Source organism: Hevea brasiliensis, chromosome 13 (genome assembly GCF_030052815.1).
Source record: "Hevea brasiliensis isolate MT/VB/25A 57/8 chromosome 13, ASM3005281v1, whole genome shotgun sequence".
Classification (NCBI taxonomy): Eukaryota; Viridiplantae; Streptophyta; class Magnoliopsida; order Malpighiales; family Euphorbiaceae; genus Hevea; species Hevea brasiliensis.
In genome coordinates this window covers 84,593,957-84,611,355 of record NC_079505.1, presented here as the reverse complement: position 1 = coordinate 84,611,355, position 17,399 = coordinate 84,593,957, and the positions used below count along the sequence as shown (strand labels likewise).

The 17,399-nt window shown below is 34.5% G+C and overlaps 2 protein-coding genes and 1 pseudogene across 2 annotated transcripts; 1 reads left to right on the top strand and 2 right to left on the bottom strand.

The window, feature by feature from the left end:
- Window positions 1-588: 588 nt before the first annotated feature.
- On the bottom strand, window positions 589-1,720 carry LOC110671839 (acyl carrier protein 4, chloroplastic). Its single transcript, XM_021834438.2, has 4 exons — window positions 1,507-1,720; window positions 1,214-1,306; window positions 1,008-1,130; window positions 589-888 (listed from the first exon to the last, which is right to left on the bottom strand). Exons 1-4 carry the CDS (start codon window positions 1,564-1,566, stop codon window positions 751-753), a joined length of 414 nt encoding a protein of 137 aa, XP_021690130.2. The 5' UTR covers window positions 1,567-1,720; the 3' UTR covers window positions 589-750.
- Window positions 1,721-2,084: 364 nt separating this feature from the next.
- Window positions 2,085-5,137, top strand: LOC110671834 (mitochondrial phosphate carrier protein 2, mitochondrial). The gene is made up of 6 exons (XM_021834430.2): window positions 2,085-2,564; window positions 3,653-4,014; window positions 4,113-4,156; window positions 4,245-4,459; window positions 4,546-4,670; window positions 4,764-5,137. Exons 1-6 carry the CDS (start codon window positions 2,241-2,243, stop codon window positions 4,807-4,809), a joined length of 1,116 nt encoding a protein of 371 aa, XP_021690122.2. The 5' UTR covers window positions 2,085-2,240; the 3' UTR covers window positions 4,810-5,137.
- A 74-nt stretch (window positions 5,138-5,211) lies between these two features.
- LOC110671859 (uncharacterized) lies at window positions 5,212-11,786 on the bottom strand (annotated as a pseudogene).
- Window positions 11,787-17,399: the final 5,613 nt, after the last annotated feature.

Here is a 17,399-nt window from a genome sequence, read left to right as displayed (position 1 = left end):
GCTGTGAATGGGCAACCGTTCATTGGATAAACAATCATATGCACACATCCCCTGTTTTACCCGACAAGTGGGACCACTTTAACAAATTAGAGCTCTGTAATTAATTGTCATTGGCATTTAATTTAATTTCACTTAATTGTCATTAGTATTATTATTAAAATAGCGTTTTTATTTTTTAAAACCGTCGACGACATTCAATTGTAAACATGACGCGTCATCATGTTTGGAGAGCTCAGAAACACCATAAATTTTGGCATATTAATGGCTTATTAAAGCTTGCCGGCCATAGGAACTGCAAGGTTATGACTCGTGAGTAGATTACATAAAATGGAATCAAGGGCGGCTAATGTGATGGATAATCACACTCTGCTCCAAATATTTCCCCTTCCAATGGATCACTTGCACATTCACTCTGTAAATTGATAGGTAATAATCATGAATTTGGAGGACGATGAGCAAGCGCATGAAAGATGCAACCAGCAGCTTATAGATAAAGGAAAGAACCACATGAATTGATACTTGTGGCTTCAGTTTAGGCAACCTCTGATTCAACCATATGCGTCATAGCCACATATAATAATTCATTACTTCCGCAACCAATAAACATAACTTTAAATTAAATCAACCTGGCTAGCCTTCTAAACAAAGAATACCGGGAGCAAGTTGGAAATAATCAAGGCAAAACAAATCCACGAAGTTAATGATCCTAACACAGTCCACTCTGAAACCACGGAGCTTGACTTGGCTTAATTAAGCTCCAGCTTCTGCTTTCTTTTGAACCAGTTTTTCTATCAAGTCTGCTGCTTCCTTGACAGTTGTTATATTTTGAGAACTATCCTCCTCGACGCTAATGTTAAATTCTTCCTCTAACCCCATCACTATCTCCACCTGCCGCAACCATATGCTTGCTTTTTTTAAAACAGAAATTGTTTAATAGCAGAGGAGGTCTCCCTGAAATGGTGTTTCAGTTAAATTGATACAACAAAGAAAAGAGCAAAAAGGCTTACTGTGTCAAGGGAATCAGCACCAAGTTCTGAGAACTTGGTTTCAGGAGTGAGCAGGGTCTCGGGAGACAAAACCAGCTGTTTCCGTACAATGTCACAAACTTTCTGCACTGTCTCTGGCTTTGCCTGCCAATTATATGTATTGTAATGTACATTGAACAATTTCAAATAGCCAAGGAAGAGAAGAATAGACGAGGGGATGGAATTACCGCACAGGAGACGCGGAAGCGGGTGGCCTTTAAAGAAGGGAACCAGCTCTTTGGCCAACTCACTGAAACCAACTTAAAACTACCCTGCGCTGGCTGCAAAACGCAAATACTCAAATGTCATATCATATGTGTAGTTTCCTCAAATTCATTCAGTTCTAAAATTTATCCTAGGATTTAAGAGACATCTGAGTCCCAACTTCATAAACGGACTTAATTGTTTGGTTTTTAGGATTAAAATTAAAAGCTAATTAATAAATGTAATTAAAAAATACGAAGGAATACTGAAGCTTCACCTGGTTGGAATGGAGAAGCAGAGGATGGAACCTGAGACAAGAAGCTGATACTGAAGCCATTGTTAGACCGGCAGGTCTTGTTGAACTGGCGAAGCAAAGACGCGGAGGAAGTTGCTATAATGGCAAACCAGGATTACCCTTGGATAGAAAAGCTGAAAAGGGGGACTTGGACATGCAAGGGAGAAAAGAAAATATGAGAGACGAGTGGAGAACATTCATCCCCAGTATCACAAGGTCTATCTACTGCTAAGTTGCTCGCGTGTCATTGGATTGTGTTACGTTCTGTGGGCCTCCTAGGATTGCAAGTGGATCGCGTCGAAGTGGTTTTTTCTGTAATAGTAGCAGCCACTAACCATGGCACTGTTTTGAAAGGCTCAACTTTTCAAAGGCTGAATTGAGATTGAATTTTGAAGACCCAAATAGTTGGGCTCTTTTCATTTGGAAAAGAGCGGAAGCCCAATTCTTGTATTTACGCGCTGGCTTGCGCTGCCAGAATTCATGTTCGCGTGTTTGCTTACGTAAATTATGAAGGAAAGGAACATTCTTCTTCATTATAAGTAGCGCGCCAACGGAGGATCTTCCTTCAAAAGCAGATATTTTCGATTTAACTTTCTACATTTCCCTCCTTGACCAGTCATAATTCTTCAACTTTCCTCGTTCCCTTTCTCAAATACTTGTTTTGAGAAAGAAAAGAACGATCTTTTCATCTCCAGGCCCAAGTAACGGTCAATTCCATGATGGCTGTCGCCGATAACTCCCGCCAATATCTCATCCCTAACTTTCTCTACTCTCCTTCTGTGCCTTCTAAGAGACTCTTTGATTTGGACGTTCCTGTGAACACCAACCATGGCCTGTATCATTCGACGTTCATTTCTAAACCATCGGCATCCAACAGCAGCAGTGGCGCGTCAAGGAGCTTCATGATTCCAGCACCGACTGAGAAGATCGAGATGTTCTCGCCGGCTTACTATGCAACGTGTACCGTCGGTGGGATATTAAGCTGTGGCCCCACTCACACGGCTGTCACTCCTCTCGATCTCGTGAAGTGCAATATGCAGGTCCCTAATTTCATTCCTCTTACATTACAGCTTTACATGTCTCTTCGTTTCCTATAATTTTATTAGGGAGAATTGCTATTTAAATACTTGTATTTTAAAAAATATAATAATTAGTCTTTCTGCCATATTAAATCAAAACAAGTTTTCTATCAATGTATTTAAAAGAGAATAAATAATTCAAAAATTAAAAAAATAAAATAAAAATATGAAGAGTAATTAATATATTTTATAAAATAAAAAATTAATTAATTAATTTTATTAATTAAAATAGAAAAATTAAATAATAAATTTTCGTTTATTTCAAGATTTTAAAAGTTTTACATGACTCTGTTTATCTTGGATATCAAGAAGCTTTCTCTCTCATAATTAAAGAGGTGACTTGAATTTGCTAAGCAAACGTATGTAGTTATTGTTATTTGGTCTGTGTTTGAAATTTCAATGTTGTAATTTTGGGATGGCAATTTTCTATTTTTATTATTAATTTAAAAAATTTGCAAATGCGAAAATAGATTTTATTTTTAAACTATTGGTTGATCATTTGAGAGTTGGCGTCAACACTCATAACCCAGGGACGTTGAATTTTCCATTTTTGGCTGCGGAAGTCCGGGATTATTTGAAAGAAAGTTGGTCGTCATTCCTTGCTAGAACTTTCAAATTTCAAAGACGACTGGCCTCTTTGCTTTCCAGATGGTCAATTATTTCGAAGCAACATGTTTTTTTTTTTTTTTTTCAATTAACAATTTGTACTTAAATTAGATACTCATAAATCGAAAAATAATTTCATTACCAATAAACTAAAATTTATTATTATTTTTTTTAATATAATGAAGATACCATGAACTGAGAGGAAGCCAGATGTAACCCTCTCCTTTCTCACCTTAGAATAGGTAACCGGCTACCTGCAATAAGCTAAAACTTATTGGTCTGAAGCAACGCGTTTTAAACATAGAAAACTTACAAATTTCTCTTACTGATATTTCCCGACATTTGACATTGCTTTAGCTATATCTGGTTGCATTTATTAAACATAAATTACATACCTATGTGAATTCCAAAACCAAATCATATGATTGTTATTGATCTTTCAGATTGACCCATCAAAGTACAAGAGCATCAGATCTGGATTTGGGGTCTTGTTCAAGGAGCAGGGAGTAAGAGGTTTCTTCAAGGGATGGGCGCCTACCCTGCTTGGTTACAGTGCACAGGGTGCATGCAAATATGGATTCTACGAATTCTTTAAGAAGTACTATTCTGACATTGCTGGGCCTGAATATGCTGCCAAGTACAAGACCTTGATTTATCTTGCTGGTTCTGCATCCGCTGAAGTCATTGCTGATGTTGTTCTGTGTCCCATGGAGGCGGTGAAAGTTCGCGTGCAAACTCAGCCTGGTTTCGCACGGGGCTTGGCTGATGGATTGCCCAGGTTCATCAGATCTGAAGGCTATGCTGGGTATGATATCCTTGTCTGTCTTTGTTTTTCCTTTGCTAAATAAATTTCTGGGATTTTCTTATTGTATAATTTGTGTGATCAATGTTTAATGGTCACAGGTTATACAAAGGGCTTGTTCCTCTCTGGGGACGTCAGATTCCATGTAAGCTGAAACATTTTCAACTACACCATGTTGCGTAAGAATTTCAAGAATCCCTTTTGAACTGATGATTAAAATTGGTTTGTCACAGATACAATGATGAAATTTGCAACCTTTGAGAACATAGTGGAGTTGCTGTACAAGCATGCTATTCCAACTCCAAAAGAGCAGTGCAGTAGAAGTTTGCAGATTGGAGTCAGCTTTGTTGGTGGATACATTGCTGGGGTTTTCTGTGCTATTGTGTCGCACCCTGCTGACAACTTGGTGTCTTTCCTCAATAATGCCAAGGGAGCAACCGCCAGTGATGTGAGTCAATTTTACCAATTAACAAATTTCCTTCCCATTTGTTCTCTTCATCACTGCATTTCTTTGTAATGATTTGGTTGTTGCAGGCGATCAAGAAGCTAGGATTGTGGGGTCTCCTTACCCGTGGCCTTCCTCTGCGTATCGTCATGATTGGAACTCTCACCGGAGCCCAATGGGGTATCTACGATGCTGTCAAAGTCTCCGCTGGGCTGTAAGTACCTTTTCTCTGACCTTTGCATTTAATCACATGTTATGATTTCCAACATTGAATTAGATGAGTTAAAATCTTGTTTTCCTTTTATAGGCCAACTACTGGTGGCGTGACTCCTCCTGCCGCTGCTAAGGCTTGAATTTAGAGCTGGTTGGCAAAGAAGATAATCTTTGTAAGAATTTGTCAGGGGATATCTTCTCGACGGGTGAATAGCATGAGTTAGTGGCACTGTATTCTTTCATAACAGGAGGTTTTGTTTTTAATTTGTTTGATCCATTTTGCTTGATTCTTGAAAGTAGGTTTTGATTTCGTACTTTCTTTTATCTCAGGCTGAGTGTTCAGGTTAAATTTGATAATTGATTCATAGTTTCCATATAAAAAGAATAAGGATGTATTTCCAGGCTCTTCTGTGATTTGATTAAATTTCATATTCCCGGTTCGGAATGCTAGTTAAAAATTTTTATGTACTCGATTGAAAAATGTCACTGTTTTCAGTATTATCCGAGTATAGAACAAAGAAACTAAATGAATTACAGTACTGTTGAAATTTCAAATTTTTCTTTAATTTCTTTGTACATCACAATTCAACAAGCTATCTGAATGGACTACCAAAAAATAAAATATAAGAAAAGGGAAAATTTAATAATTCACAATTTTTTCAGCTCTCTTAATATGCACATTGCCAACGTTACACAATCTTGGTTTATGTTAACTTGAAAGGGTAGACAGTGTCGAAGACAATCCTTGCAAAAGTATGCCGAACTTCCTCCAGGCTTCCTAAAGCTAGTAACTCGTAATTTATCTTGCTACGTTGTTTGGGGACAAACCCCTTCTCTCTACCCTGTCTTACACAATCGCAAATCTTACACTTTCAAATATAAGGCCAATGGAATGAATACCTGCACATTGGAGATAGAGAATTAGACCATTCATTTCAATCATGGATACGGAGTGCAAGCACTTTGAAGAACACAAGATAACAAATTGCAGTACAACACGAGTCTCACACCATTCGCTAGTCAAATATATTACTTGGGATTGCACGGAAAATTCTACACATTCTCAAATAAAAATGACATTGCAATACAAGAAATAATGCTTGTATCAGGAAGCCTTTATCCTACATTTATTATGAGTTGACAGCTATAAAGGATATAGCCTTCTTTTACTTGTTCAAAGTTCCTCTTACATAAACTTCCAATTAGATATTTGTGACAAGAAAGCTGTTCATCAATTCCAACATAAAAGCATTCCGGTTGAAACAAGGAAAAGGGGGAAATGAAAGAAAAGTGCTTACTAGATCTGAAAATGAAGCTTGAGGATACTCTGACATTGCTTGGGAGACATAATACTCATCAGACATCATACTCAGAACCCGTTTAATAGACGCCGCAAGATCCATAACCTCATCGTTCAATGCCTCAGAATCCCTATCCCCACGCTCTGATAATTCCTGAAAGCTGACATCATGCAGCTTAGCGATCCTCCTTGCTATGTTTAGTGCTTCTGACATATCTCCACCATTGTGGACAGCGAGACAAAATATAGCTACCACCAAAGGATCCCTTGGTTGGTCAGACAATGCTTTATGGAATGCTAAGATTCCAACCCTGAAAGTGTAAACCTGCAATGAGTCCTGCTTGGTTGGTCCAACATGCAAGCAGAGATTAAACATTTCATGTATTTTGATTTACTTATATTCAGTTGGCTATATCAAAATCCTAAAACATGCAGGGAGAAAAAAAAAAGCCAGGGAGATCTTGAGACTTGAAAGCAGTAAGACAATTTACTTCAACTGAAAGAATGTGTCAGAAAAAAAAATCCACAAATCTTGAATTTCTCATTATTATACTTGAAACCACTAAAGAAACAGCGAGGAAACCTACACCCCAGCACATTAAATTAATAATTGAAACTTGCAAATGCATTTTATGCCAAAATTCTATATATAAGAAACTTCATGAACTCTAAGTAGAGTGAGTGTGTGCATGTTAATTGCTCTTTTCTCATTTATCTATTAGAAGGTTTTAAATGAATTCAGAAAATAAATAAATATACGTGTGCGTGTGTATAATATACAAGTTAAGGGCCATATTTCAAATTTAAAATTATTATAGATTAATGAGAAGACCTTGGTAGAGGTCATAGACTTCTTAGTCTGCAGAGTAAAAGTGGCAAGAGATGGAATTAAGGGCTGGGTCTCCAGAAGACATATCTAGTTTTAGATCATCCTTGAAAGCACGAAAAGTAAATGGCTTCAACAGTTCTCATAAATTTGCTAAAAAGAGTTCCATATTAAAAGAGGGACAGCACTTATAAAAATTGTATATTTGAAGTGCACAACCAGAGAAGGTCTACAGGTTTCTCTCAACCAAGAAACCACAAATACATGGTATACAATAAAGTCAATGTAAAGGTGCCTTCAACTGAATTATATTGGGAGTGATCAAATCATTATGAAAAGAACTTGTACCAATCTGATGGAATTACATAGCATATATTTAACATGATTATTAAAATATAAAGCTGTCATCATGAAAGACTTACCATAAGCTGCTGTGGCATGGCCTGTCAGGTGCAAGAAGCTTATCCAGGGTTGAAAACGGAGACTGCCGATGGAATAACAGACTTTCAGTCACTATTAAAATACAGGACAGCAACCTCAAAAATCAAATACTAGTATTCCAGCATGCGCATAGAGCCCTGCCCATTGCATCTGATACATATATGAAAATAGACAAATAAAAAACATTGTTATGTGGGGGATAATCATGTTGTTACATAAACATGGATATTTGTAGACAAGCTAGTTGCGTTAGCTTAGGCTTTCGCATATTTTAAGGACTATTATAACAAAGGAAACCAAGTCTAACTTTGAAATTATATGTTTTTTAATGTCTTTACCGGTGCTAAACAGATCAAGAAGGTACTAAAGATTTGGCAAAGACTTCTATGTTTGGTATAATACAGAAACTCAACAATACTTGACCTAACAGACACCTTAAAACGCTTCTAAATCTTGCACATACTCTATAAGCACAAAATGATTAATCAAAACAATATTTATTTAACTTACCAAAAGCATATTAGATCTCTTGTCATGTCTCCTAAAACCATAGTGAACAAAGTATGCTGCCTGTATGATGAATCAATATTACACCTGCAAGACAACTCTCAAACGAAAAAAATATCAAATACAAACCTGTATGGGCAGAAGTATTTCAAGAAGCCCAAATCTCCATAACAAGCTCAAAGAAGCTTCAGCAGAACCATACGCTAACATGTAGTTCATTTCCATCAGAAGCCTTCCCTAGGATATTTTGGTGCTAGAGCTAAGTTAGCCAGAAATAGTCAAATGTAAATTGAAGGTATGCAGCACTCAAGGAGACTAAGAATGGGATGCTAGAATACCTTATCAAGTTTCAAAATTGAGCAAGCAAAATTTTTAACAAAATGAGCTGTTTCTCTTGAAAAGCGGAATCCTAAACTTGCAGCAATTCTTACTGCACGTAGAATGCGAGCTGCAAAGAGAATGGAGTCACATTAAACTTTTCAAGGAAAATGTAAGGGTTAACCAAAAGCATGCATGCTCCAAACTAATTTAGCAAATGAACTAATTAGTTCTGTAGTGTTTACATGTTACATGCATGAGGGAAAAAATTAACAACGGTATGATGCAAAAAAACTAACCAGAGTCCTCTTGGAAAGAAGTACTTGCAGGGACTATAGTTTTCACCTATGCCCACAAAAGATGGTGTTACGAAAATATAAATTGCAATGAGTATAAAGCAATTAATAAAGCTAGAGATACATGCACACTTTAGCCTTTCTAATATCTTCTAGACCTCCCATGTAATCATACACTATTTTTGCATATGGATCAAACATCAACCTGCATGAAGTGAAAAGCACATATATGCTAAAAGAAGACAATGAATGAAGCTGCAAATATTGGAAATATTGAATTTTCAGTTACTGACCCATTAATGGTGAAGTCCCTTTGCAAACAATTCCTCCAACGAACATAATCCTTCTCATCACATTCAATGGGACTTTGAATATTGTAGCTCAAGTCCCTACCAAACTTTCGTCCAGTGGTGGTAAAACTCGAAACCTATCATCACAGAACATAAAAATATCAAAATGGAAACCTAAGAAAGTCTAGTATAACTTGAACATGCTACAACAGCCTTTGCCAAGAACAAGTATAGGTTAAAGAAATTTCTCAATGAGCGATGATACGCAGGAATCTTTTTTTTTTAAAAAAAAGGTACACATGTCCGCATCATTTTTTATTCTTTTTTTACCTCCACTATAGTATCCCCTATATGTACATGACATATAGGGAAACGTTTGCCAACTATCTCACACCACGCGAAAACGCCCTCACTACCTGCAATGACAAAAATACCAGGCATGTAAATGGATCAAATGAGAAGTTTTACTCTGCGATTGTATTTTTTGACTGTAGCAACTTCCACTCTTCCTTTTTCCATTTATTGTAAAATAAAGTAAACCGTAGAAGAAAAAATAATTTAATCAGAGATTTTAAAATAATGATACTGCAACTAGATATCAAACTGTGCAGTTGTGCATGGGATTGATCATGTACAAAAAAGAAAGGTAGGTTCTTCCTAGAAATGTATTCAACAATTCTAACTACAAACACTGGTTTCGATGCTAAAAAGTGCATTCAGCTCTCAAGTACGACTAGCCTATGAACAACAACAATGATCAGCATCACCCTCCCAAATGACTAATCCAATAAACTCTTCTTGCAAAGCATCATAAAAGGCTAGAAATTTTTTAAGTGTGGTATACCATTCCAACAGTTCTCAAGAAAAGAAAAAAAAAAAAAACCTAGGTCTTCAGACTGTTATCTGCACTTAACAAGGATAAAAGACATCCAAATATAAAAAATGTATCCTATCACCCATATCTAATATTTATAAGCAGCCCTAATAATTACCTTTCCTGTTGCAATTTAATGGTAAATGCATCTTTATTGGATATTTTTCCTTTAAAAGGGAAAGAGGAGGGAAATTGAACCACATAGTGCACTTTAAATTCAATTCCTTAATTGGGGTTTGTTTGGCAATTGTAGCAGAAAATTATTTTTTTAAATATATTAATTAGAGAATATTAAAATTTAATTTAAAATTAAACTTGACATGTATAAAAATGTTAAAATAACAAACTTTTTTCAAAAGAATCTAAAATTAGACTTAAGCAGTATTTAGTCTAAACTAAAAAATCAAACCGAATAGAATTAATTCAGTTCAATCGATTCGGTTTTTCAATTCTTTTATTACTGTTCGGTTGTGGATTTTTAATATTTTTGGTTTCGTTCGGTAAATCTAATGAAAAAGAAAACAAAATAACTGAACCAACTGAAACATAAAGCTACGTCGTTTTGCCCATCTGTTTATATATATATATATATATATATATATATATATATATATATATATATATATATATATATATATATATATATATATATATATATATATATATACATGTCAAACCCCCACCCGCTGCCAGCAGTCCTTTACTCTGCCTTCTCACGAACCTCTACCCTTCTCCTTCTCTATCCCTCCCTAATTCCTATTTCAGATTCTCATCACTACACACCAATCTCTATCCCTTCCTCACCCATCTAACTTATTCTTCTTCTCCTCCTCCTTCACCCATATCAGAGGATCATTGCATCGTGCTCAAAGATTCATCAATGAGCATTGCACCCGAAAGACCTATCGATGAGCATCACACCCAGAGACCCATTGATGAGCTTCGCACCTACCCTGCAATTCGCTGATGAGCATCGGACCATCTTGGGCACCATTGATGAGCATCATCTCCCGCTGTGTGCCATTGTCCCTTTGCAGTTGTGAATGCTTCAATTGATTTGGCTACTGTTATATGCGATTCATGGCTTTTGGGTATGCGAATGCTTAGTTTTGATTAATTATTGAGTGGATTTTGATTGATTTTTAATTGTTGACATTTGTTGTTGAGACTTGCAATATGGTCTGCATTTGCTTTCGGATTTGCAATGCTTAGTTTTGGTTAATTATTGAGCGGATTTTGATTGATTTTTGTCGTTGATATTTGTTGTTGATACTTGCAAGTTTACAGTTTTCTTCTTCTTTATTGATACATGTAGTGTACTGATTCTATATATTTTTATTCATAATGGTTTATTTCTTGAAATCATTCGGTTTGAGAATTTGTATTCTCAGAATTTGAGAATTTTGCATGTCAATCAGTTTTCAGTTCCGAACCAATATTTGTCAGTTTTATTCGATTCAATTTTTCTTGAATATCGATTTGGTTCTGTCTGAATTACAACGTCAATAACGTCAATCGGTTTTTCCTTATTGGTTCGATTCGGAACCGAACGAAACGAATGCTCTCCCCACTAAAATGGTGCTTCTTCTGAAAATTACTTTTTGGCTCCTGAATCATAATGCCAAATGGGGCTTTAAATGGGCATGTCCCCATTGGTGGATATTTCATTTTGCAAACTCCACTTTCCTAATTTGACGACTAATACTGTCCATTGCATTATATAAAAGAATAATAATAATAACATGTGCTTAAAACAATATGCAGGGCAAATCAGAGAGTTGAATCATCATATATATATCCCATGGTAGGAAATCACCTGTTTAAGCTCAGTTGATGTTATTATGTCAAAGTCCTTTGGTATTGGCTTTAAAGATAAGATCCCAGACACAACCCGCCACAAGGTATACCTCATATCCTACGGCATAAAAGAGAAAGAATTGGTTATAGCAGAGAGCAACATTACCATATTAATCTGGAGTCACTAACCAAAAATTTGAAAAAGAATCATTTTCCCATTTTGTCATCAATTTATAAACCACAAAAGACTGCGAATTTTCAATCAAGTATGCCGAGCAAAAATCAAGGTACAAAATTAATACCTCTTTTCCTGAGCCCATTAAGAACCTTCCTAGTAGGCCTTGCTATTGTGGAAGTACTGATTCCAAATTCATTGGAATTCCACTTCTTCCACTCCGGCACCGTAGGATCCTTTTTTCTCACTTGTCCTCCTGAAAATATCTTCAATTGTAAAACCCGAATCAACATAACGGAGCGAGCCTAACACTTCGTTTGGGGGTTTGGGAGGAGTGTAAGATGGCAAGATAAAAGTTTTTTGAAGTAAGATAAAGTAATCAAAGATAATGTAAAATTTTTTTATTTTTTAGTATTATGTTAAAGGTAACTTCATATTATTTAAATTATTATTTGAATCGAAAGCATAAAAAGTAAAAATTAGTAATAATTAATATTTAATTTATAAAAGCTTTTCTAACACTCCAATCTATTGGGTTGAGAAACTAAGGGTTGTGAAGATTTTTAAAACCTCTAAAAACCACCAAAAAACTTTCCTTTCCTATAAAATCTCCCTCCCAAATCACATTAAAAAACCTTACCCTACCTCTAAAAGCTTGCTTCCAAACAAAGTATAAGTTATCAATATCACAAGAAGTACCTAAATTGTTTCTCTTATTATGCATGATGCGCTCTGGCTCATCTAACGGCGCCGAATTGAGCCTTAAAAGGAGAGAAAACAATCCGCTAAAAATGAAGAAATTTAGTCTACACCTAATTTAATGTCCATAGATAGAAATAACTTACGAATGTGGTGAAAGAGAGGGGGACGAAGAGAGAAATGAGGTCTGTAAGCTAAGCTACTTATGTTAACAATATGTCTTAGAGCATATCATTTAGTATGTATTTTGTAAACATTTTAATTAATAAATGGCAATTTCATTTTTCCGTTTACATAATATATTTATGTGTAATAGAAAAGGTCCATTGATATTTTGTTAGAAATTCTATTCTTAAGTTGTTAAGAATATGTGTGACAGTATTTCTAGCACAAAGTATCATAAATTGGTTCAAAATCGAGGATACTTCACAATAAGGACATGACTTATCTAGAAAGATTGTAATCATGTTTGCTCCAAAGGTATTTATATGAGATATAAATAAGATGGAATGGTGAGTCTCATGCCATATAACAAACATGATAAGCACTTATACATGATAAGTAAGCCGAACTAATGACGCATATGACAAGCATATAGAGTTTATTCTTGTCAATGCATTGTCATATATCATATTAGTACATATAATCTTTAGACCTGAGATAACACAGTTATCTTGTATGTAGGTAGTTTGAGTTTGATACTGCTTTCATACTTGTACTGTGTATGGGTATATGGGTATATGTTAGCTCCTATTAGTTATATATGGAGGTAGGTGTTGATCAAGATAGAATCTGTTACCCTAAGTAAATAGGGACAAAGTCCTATGTTCATTTAATTATTCTTGATATTTCAAGTTCCTGGCCAGGATAGACATATTTAATCAGAAAAGAGTTTCTGACAAGAAAATCTAATTAATCAATAACTTGAATTAAAAAAGAACATAATATTCATAGCAAATGAGGTTTGACATAAACCATGACTCCAGCTCGAATTGGGATTTTATAACAGAGAGATTCTAGTGCATGGTAACATATGATTATAGGTTCATTTAAAGGCATTCCTTGTTACTGATTGGGTGGCTATGCCATGCTATGCTAGGTGTTAACCATGGTCTATGAGATGCCTAAAATGATTTAGAGAAATCATTTATGGTAAGAAAGAGTTCTGATGATATTAAGAGTTAATATTATATCTTATTGCCAATTAATGATGAGCCTAGTAAGTCACACACATACACAAGATAATCACCAAGTTAAATGTGATTTAATTGATTAATTAAATAGGTTTAGTTTACAATAAGATTGCAAAGTCCCTAGCATGGCTTGAATCCAAATATAAGTTATTGGATGCATAGTATAAGTTAAATTTATATTTAAAGTATTTATATATGAATTTAATTATGAGAAATTAATTAATAGAGATTAATTAATTAATTTATATTTGATATAAATTGATTAGAAGATGAGAAATAATTATTTTATGTTGAAAACTCAAAATTAAAACACAAGGGTAATTTGGTCATTTCACAGGGTGACATGTGGCACCATGAGATGGTGAAACATGGCACCATATAAGTTTGTCATTTGTCTTCTTATCATGCAAGGTGATCAAAGTCAAAATTAAATCTAGTTTTGACACTTGGCTTAATGTGATTAGGTCAATTGAGATTAAGATGCAATCAGGTGATAACATGTGGCAAGGGTTTGAAGTGATGACCTAATTATATAAAGTGATGTTATGAGAAAACAAAAAAATCAGCCAACACTCTTATTCTCTCTATGTGTGGCGGCACCTCTTCCTCCATCTCCTCTCTTTATCTTTTCTCATCAATTCAAAGAGAAATCAATTATTTTATTTGAATTAAAATTGCTAGAAATTATTTCTAGTGTCCTATACACATCTACAACCTCTTTAAAGACAAATCCCTAATTTCTAATTAGTTGGCAAGGCCTGAGAAGCTGATTTAGGGGCTGCCATTAGTGATCTTGATGTAGACAAGCTAGAGGGACAACTCTTGGGGTCCTAAGTACTTCACAAATGTACCAATTACATCTATAGTGCATCAAAAGGTTAGTGCACATATTATTCTTTTAATCTAGGGTTCTAATGAATTAATTTATTAATTCAAAAATTTTAAATGGCAAACATAGATCCTAATACATATTAAAAGTGTTTTAATATGGAATTGAATATTGAAATCAATTAGGCACATAATGGATGTGGCATAATGCATGAAACCATAGAAGAAAATTTTTTAATTCAATGTTCTAATCTAACAATTTTCATACTTCTGCTTCTTCAATTGGTATCAGAGCCACTATATTTGCCATTTAGATTGTTTAATATCTGATTTAATTATGTTATTTGATCAAAAGTTGATTGATTCATTGCTGGTTGGACCAACAATGTGGCGGCAAGGTGTAGAGCACCATTGGTGCACATGGTTGAATGAACCATGGTTTGGTTCATTCAACCATGTGCATGGTTTTTGGGCTTGAGTGTGGGCTTGGTTTCAAGGCCCATAATTAGGCCCATGATTAATTAAAATGTTTATTAGAAGTTTTAATCACACAATTAAATTTTGATTCAAATATGAATTTTTAAATTTGTTTTAAATGAGATTCAAATATGAAATTTTAAATTTGGTTGAATGAGATTTAAATCTGAATTTTTAAATTTGTTTTGAATAAGATTCAAATATGAATTTTTAAATTTATTTTGAATAAGATTCAAATCTAAATTTTTAAATTTGTTTGAATGAGATTCAAATCTGAATTTTTTTAAATTTGTTTTGAATAAGATTTAAATCTGAATTTTTAAATTTGGTTGAATAAGATTCAAATCTGAATTTTTTAGTTGAATATGAGATATTCAATTTAATTTTAGTATGTATGTTTTATTTAATTGTTAAATGGTAATATGCATGATGGATGATAATGGACAATAAAAGAACAATGTGATTTGATTTATTTCTTTTATTTTTTTTTTTGTTGTAAAATAATTAATTTTATTTTGGTGGCATTGTATTATAATTGTTGTAATATTTTGAGTTGTAATTTTATTTATTTGAGGACTTTAAAGTCCATGTTCTTGTAAATTTACCTTGGTATGCCAAGGATTACTATGTAATTGGATTGCAAGAAGATTAAAGAGGTCAAGAGCATTGGTGGGACCAGTGGGAGGAATTTAATATCAAGTATTGATTATGTACTCTTTTAGCAACTCTTGTAATATGAATGAATGAAATGCACCTAGGAATACCCTGATTTAATTCTTGGTGGCTCAGGATTGAATCCCTTAGAAAGTTCATGATCATACCATATTATATGTTTATCCATGTATGCATGAGATGTATGGGAATGTATGCAAGTATATGATATATGCATGCTAATTGAATAATGTGCAAAGTGAGACCATAATAGTAATTAAGCCGAGTAGCCGACCACTAAATCTTCCAAAGAAATGATTAAGTTGGAAATTGTATAATTAAGGTAATTATATCATGGGCCCTCCATTGAGACAATTATTTTAAGAAATTTTAAATACTTGCAAGTGATGCAATTAATTTAAAAGATTTTCTTATGAATAATTGTTAAGCATGAGATGTTGTAAATATGTAAATGGTTTTGTGGCCAATAATGGATGTGCCTGAGGATATTAAAATTATTTGCATATTTACTGACTCAATGAGATCAACTTAACTAACGCAAGATAAGTCAATAATGGATATACCTGAGATTTTGAGCATTAGGGGCTAGGTAAAATGATTGAATCTCACATGAGATGTGATGGGTAAAGAGTTGCTCACTTATAATTTATTGTAATTCCAATAATGGATGTGCCTGAGGATGATCAATAAGACTATAAGAATTCAATCATCCACTAGAAATCCATCCAACTAGGATTTCTGTTTCCTACTTTGGAAGTGTATGATTCGCTAAGTTAGTGGGAGGACCAATTTGATTGAAAAACCATAATCATTTTGGTTAATTACATGATACATTTACTAATTAATCTGGTTATTTTCTGCAGTTATTCTTCTATTAATAATGAGCACACAATAACCACTACCATCCAATATCCTTACGAGCATACTTGATCACAATAGGTTGACAAGCTCTAATCTTTCTGATTGGCTCATAAATTTGAAACTTGTCTTGAACCTTGAACATATAGGATATGTTCTAGACTCAAAGGTTCTTGGTCCTTTACCTCTAGAGGCCACTCAAGAGGAACATGAAACTTTGGACAAATGGAAGGAGCATGATATGAGAACCAAGTATTACATGCTTGCTATGAGTAATGAGTTACAGAAACAACATGAAAATATGCAATATGCAAGTGAGATCCTCCTTCACCTGCAAGAGTTGTATGGTGAGCACAGCATGAATGCTAGGTATGAGATATCTAGACAGCTATTTCGCATGAGGATGTCTAAAGGACAGAATGTTGAGGATCATGTTCACAAGATGATTTGGCTAATTGAGCAGCTGGAACATATTGACTTTCACATGGATTTCCAACTATAGACGGATTTGATCCTACAGTCCCTACCTGAGTCATTTGGAAATTTTGTGACAAATTTTCATATGACTAAGCAAGAATACACCTTGGTTTGTTTACTTGATATGCTGGTTATTGCCCAAAAGAATATACCGGGCAATAAAGGAAAAGAGGTAGCTTTGATTGCATCTTCTTCTGCTGAAAAGTCCAACAAGAAGAAGGGCAATAAGAAAAAGAAACCTCAAATTCCTAGTCCTTCCAAGAAGATAGCTAAACAAAAAGGGAAGACCAAAGCTGATGGAGGCAAAAGAAAGTGTTTCTACTGACAGAAGGAGGGGCACTGGAAAAGGAACTGCCCATAGTATCTTGCTTCTATGAAGAACAAGAATGATACACCTTCAGAAGGTATATCTATATCTTGTTATTTAGATTCTGACGATGCTCATAGTTCATCTACAGCTTAGGTTTTAAATACTGGTGCCAGTTCTCAAATTTCTTATGATATGGAGGAACTCGCAAACAGTAGCAGCTTACATTCTCGAGATGTTAGACTCCGAATTGGCGATGGCTCAACTATTGAAGCTTTAGCTATAGGATCTAAATCTTTTTACATGGATGGACATGTTTTGTGTTTGAATAATATTTTGTATGTGCCTGATACTTTTAAGAACATCATTTCTATATCTAGTTTGACTAGAAATGG